At 45.4% G+C, this 4,700-nt stretch overlaps 1 protein-coding gene across 1 annotated transcript; it reads left to right on the top strand.

Moving 5' to 3' along the window:
• Nucleotides 1–664: 664 nt before the first annotated feature.
• On the top strand, nucleotides 665–4,120 carry LOC147624142 (putative pentatricopeptide repeat-containing protein At3g01580). Its single transcript, XM_086819060.1, has one exon. It carries the CDS (start codon nucleotides 713–715, stop codon nucleotides 3,035–3,037), a length of 2,325 nt encoding a protein of 774 aa, XP_086675186.1. The 5' UTR covers nucleotides 665–712; the 3' UTR covers nucleotides 3,038–4,120.
• Nucleotides 4,121–4,700: the final 580 nt, after the last annotated feature.

Genomic DNA, 4,700 nt, shown 5'->3' with positions numbered 1-4,700 from the left:
ATGTAATTGAAATAATGTATAAATGTGTTCATTTGTGCAGGTTTGTATATTATGTTAACAAGTTGAATGATGTTAATACACTTCAGGCAATACAATCTCTCCTCAATGGAATCGGATGATTTGCAATATAGCAAACCTTGGTACATATACTAGGATTCCCTAACAAAAGATTGTATGCAGGCTTACCTAACTAAGGAAGGGAAGATCAGGTTGCCCAAGTTTGGACCGAGGACCAACAGGTGGTATCTCAAGGAGAAACATCCTGTGTATACTTTTGTGGCATTTGTGCAAAATCCCTTGGGTACTAGACCTATGGTGAAGGTTTGGTCAAGAAACTATGTATTGGAAAAGCTCCCACCACCCAAAGGTTTCACCACTGTGAGCCTATGATGATGGCTTGTATGCAGTCAGCTACCATGTGTCCTGGAGTCAATCTTCTTTTGTTTGGGAGGATGAAAGATGGGACATGCTGTGCAGATTACTGAATTGTAGTCAATATGACCTGGGGGTTCAAGAGCTTTGTAAAAGGATTTTTGTAAAAGGACTCTATCATATAAATATTTTAAGTGTTAATATTACAAATATTTTCCCAAAAAAAAAAAGAAAAGCTAGGCCCAGAGAAGCATATAAATAGAAAGGTTTTTTAACCTTGGAGAAAACGGATGGACCTTCGAGTTTCAGCAGAAATGCGCCAGAAACCGCGATTTAGCGGATGCGGGTTCCTGCTTTGCGAGGAGCTGCAACGCACAGTGCTAGGCGCGTGCTGCACGAGCGTCTCTGTTCAGAAGACCCTTCACAAGAAGAAGAAGAAGAAGAGTGGGGGGAAAACAGGAGCTCGAGCCATCATCATCATCGTCAGAACAGGCCTCTGCGGGTGAACCACAAGTACAAGAACCCTCTAAGGGTAGCCATCATCCGTGATGATGTCCATCATGATGATGCCTCCCATCGGTTTCCACCTTCCCATGCCCGAAGAGAGCAGGAGCTCTCCTTTGATGACATTCAAGCTTTGTGCGAGCAAGGAAAGCTGGACAGAGCAGTCCAAGCACTCTTGCGTATGGATCAGCTCTGCCCCACCAACAACCTCTATCTCTCCCTCCTCAAGGCTTGCAACCAGAGAAAGGCCTTGCTTCAGGCCAAGCAAGTTCATACCCATCTCGTCCAACACAAATCGAAGCTCACCGGCGTACTGGGTGACTACCTTGTTGTCACTCTGGCAAAATGCGGTGGCATCCAAGATGCACGCGAGATATCTCTCACTTTGCCTCGCCGAACTGTCTTCTCCTGGACTGCCATGATTGCCGCATACACCAACTCAGGCCAAGCGCAGGAAGCCCTCAACATGTACCAAGTTATGCTACAGGATGGTGTTGAACCAGACCATTATACCTTCGTTAGCGCTCTCAAAGCTTGTGGCAGCATACCCAATCTGGAAGAAGGCGAGAGATTACACATTGACGCCCGTAGGATGGGCTTTGCATCAGATATTTTTGTCGGCAACACCCTTGTGAGTATGTACGGGAAATGTGGGGCCATCACCAAAGCAGAGAATGTGTTTCGTGGGTTGTCTCTGCATAATGAAGTGTCATGCAATGCTATGCTGTCAGTATATGTTGAACAGGGTCAAGGAGAGAAAGCTTTGCAACTTTACAGACAGATGCAAGAGGAAAGGGTGAGTCCTAACCAGCTGACGTTTGCTGTCACCATTCAGGCATGCCATACCCTTGCAGAAAAGGATGAAGCTCTTCAATGTGCCAAAGTGATGGCCTTGGAAATTGGCCGGGCATTACATTATGATGCTCAGAGGAACGGTTTCGATTCAGATTCCTTTGTTGGTAACATGCTTGTGAGTATGTATGGAAAGTGTGGGACTGTTGCAGAAGCAGAGATTGCATTCAGTACATTGTCCCAACAAGACATCAAGTCTTGGACTATAATGCTCTCTGCATATGTTGACCAGGGCCAAGCAGAGAAGGCTTTACAGTTTTACCGACAAATGTATCTCAATGGCATGCGCCCAGACCCGCACATGTTTGTGACTGCCCTTCAGGCATGTGGCACCCTCTCAGAGAAGGAAGAAGTTCCTCTCGTAAAGAGGTTATCGACCAAAGAGACTTCTCTGGAAATTGGCCTGGCATTACATGATGATGCTCGGAATGAGGGTTTTACTTCAGATGTCTTTGTCGCTACCGCCCTCATGACAATGTATGGAAAGTGTGGGAGGCTTGTGGAAGCAGAGAGTGTGTTTAGCAAGTTGTCCCAGCGCAGCATTGTGTCGTGGACTGCCATGCTTTCAGCATATGTCGAGCAGGGCCAACATTCAAAGGCTTTATACTTGTACAGACAGATGCAGGAGTTGTTTGTGACATTGGATGATATCACTCTCATTTGCATATTGCAAGCCTGCAGTGAAACAGGAAACTTGGAGATATGCAAGCATCTTCATTTCATCATTGTCTCTGCAGGTGGGTATGGTCAAAAATCTCTGCCAGCCACTCTTGTCCATGCATACTCGAGTTCTGCAAGTATGATAGATGCGTATGCAGTCTTTGATGGGCTGGCTCAGCCTGACGTGGTGTCATGGAGTGCGTGCGTTGCGGGCTATGCAGGAAAAGGAAGTTGTGTCGCAAGTCTGCAAATGTTTGAGGCCATGCAACAGGCAGGTATTAAGCCAAATGAAATAACGTTTGCCTCAGTCCTCTCAGCTTGCAGTCATGCTGGCCTTGTTGGTGAAGGTCTTGAGTACTTCCACTCCATGGGCAGAGATTACTGCATAACTCGAGAGTTGAAGCATTATGTCAACATGATAGACCTCCTTGGACGTGCAGGGGACTTTAAAAAATTAGAGGACATATTGGGGAGGATGCCCATGCAGGCTGATCTGACTATATGGTTATGTTTGCTAGGTATGTGCCTTAGACATGGCAATTTGGAGATGGCAAAACAGGCATTTGATTTTGCAGTAAATCTGCAGCCCGAGGACGCTGTTGCATATGTTTTGATGTCAAACATCTATGCTGAGGCCCAGCTGCAGTAGTGTGCAGGCAAGGTGGAGATTCTTAGACAGAAGGAAGATGCATGAGCATGACACATATGCAAAGAGCTCAAGCAGAGGGTCTTACACGTTTATAGCATACCAACTATCGTTACAGAATAGCAGTTTTTGTGAGCGAAAAGCTTTAGCTGGAGTGTTTCCCACAGACACAGCTATCATTACAGAAGAGGCAAAGGACTTGTTTTAGTGCAGCCATTCAGAGAACTTGGCCGTTAACTTAACAGGATGGTGTACTTAACACGTTTATAGCATACCAACTATCGTTACAGAATAGCGGTTTTTGTGAGCGAAAAGCTTTAGCTGGAGTGTCTCCCACAGACACAGCTATCATTACAGAAGAGGCAAAGGACTTGTTTTAGTGCAGCCATTCAGAGAACTTGGCCGTTAAGTTAACAGGGTGGTGTACTTAACATGTGAGCTACAGCATGCAAAGGTCAATATGCACAGCTGTTGGCTCTTGTCTTTCAAAGCTAGGATTGCTGGGTACCCTGAAAAATATTTATACAGAACAACCATTAAAAATCATGAGCATGTATCTCTTTTCATGTCAAGTTTAGGCTTTCTAAGCAATGAGTGAATTCTCTACAAGGAACAGCAGTTCTTCTAAGATGGCAAGTATGTGACGTTGGAGAAGAGTATGGTAAGTAGATAAATGGGCCAAGGGTGTGTAGCCTAGCGGTGTGGGTTTGTGACCGAGAAGGGGGAGGTCCCAAGTTCAAACCCCTGCAGGCTTTCCGGCGGCATCTGGGCAGTTTGGAGCCATAGTTGTACTGCCTTTGGGTGGGAGACCAAGCCACCTTAAGGTGGGCACTCAGTTGCTACTGCAGAGGGATCTATCAGATGACCACGGCTTATGTAAATGGGCTGCAATTGCAGATACTTTGCGTACTTAGTAGGTGCATACTAGTGTAACCTTCCTTGAAGTCCAAATCTCTGTCAGAAGCTTAATGGATAGTACTATTTGCATCCAAATTTGTAGCCTCCCTGGCAATCCGTGTGACAAAAAAATCCTCCACCTAGCGTGACCCATTGGCAATCGAGCTTACCAACTTATGATATCAGTCATAATTTTTGCCAAGTGCATGGGCTCAATATGTGTAGTCTTTTCTGGAGGCAAATGCTGAGGTTGAGTGTTCCAGTTCACTGGCTCGAGTTTTTTAACGTGTGCAGGCTTATTGTTGATCAAAGTTGAATAGCGAGTGCCATCTCATACGTGGATTTCTCCCTTCCCACAAAAGCACCTCCCTTTTCCTACGTGGGTGGTGTCCGGAGGAGTGTAGATTGGTTTGATTGCAAATTGCATGGGCTCGATGTGCTGCCCAGCCTCTGGAAGAATGCAGCATTGTCAGATTTCTAAGAGGCTTCCCTTTTTGAAGAGGGCAGGGGGGCCGCCGGAAGCTGCATGATGAAGACACCAAAACTAAAAACCCTTTAAGAAGCATAGGTAAACTCTTGCCTGTCTTAAGAAATCACATGGATTGACTAACTATAAAAGGTCAAGCTCATTGCAAAAATGCGCATGGGAAATAATCTGGAATCCATGGGGAAAAAAAAATAGATGAGACAATGACAATGACATATTTCTCAAATGATTTGGCTGAAATATATGAATGGACAAAACCTGTCATTCTGCATGGAGACCTGG

This window comes from Cibotium barometz, chromosome 25, assembly GCF_041138505.1.
Source record: "Cibotium barometz isolate CiBa-2024 chromosome 25, ASM4113850v1, whole genome shotgun sequence".
Classification (NCBI taxonomy): Eukaryota; Viridiplantae; Streptophyta; class Polypodiopsida; order Cyatheales; family Cibotiaceae; genus Cibotium; species Cibotium barometz.
This window is presented reverse-complemented; position numbering and strand designations above follow the sequence as displayed.

What these genes read in the sequence shown, in the direction of transcription:
- LOC147624142 (XM_086819060.1), top strand. Translation starts at nt 713, where the DNA reads ATGCGGGTTCCTGCTTTGCGAGGAGCTGCAACGCACAGTGCTAGGCGC.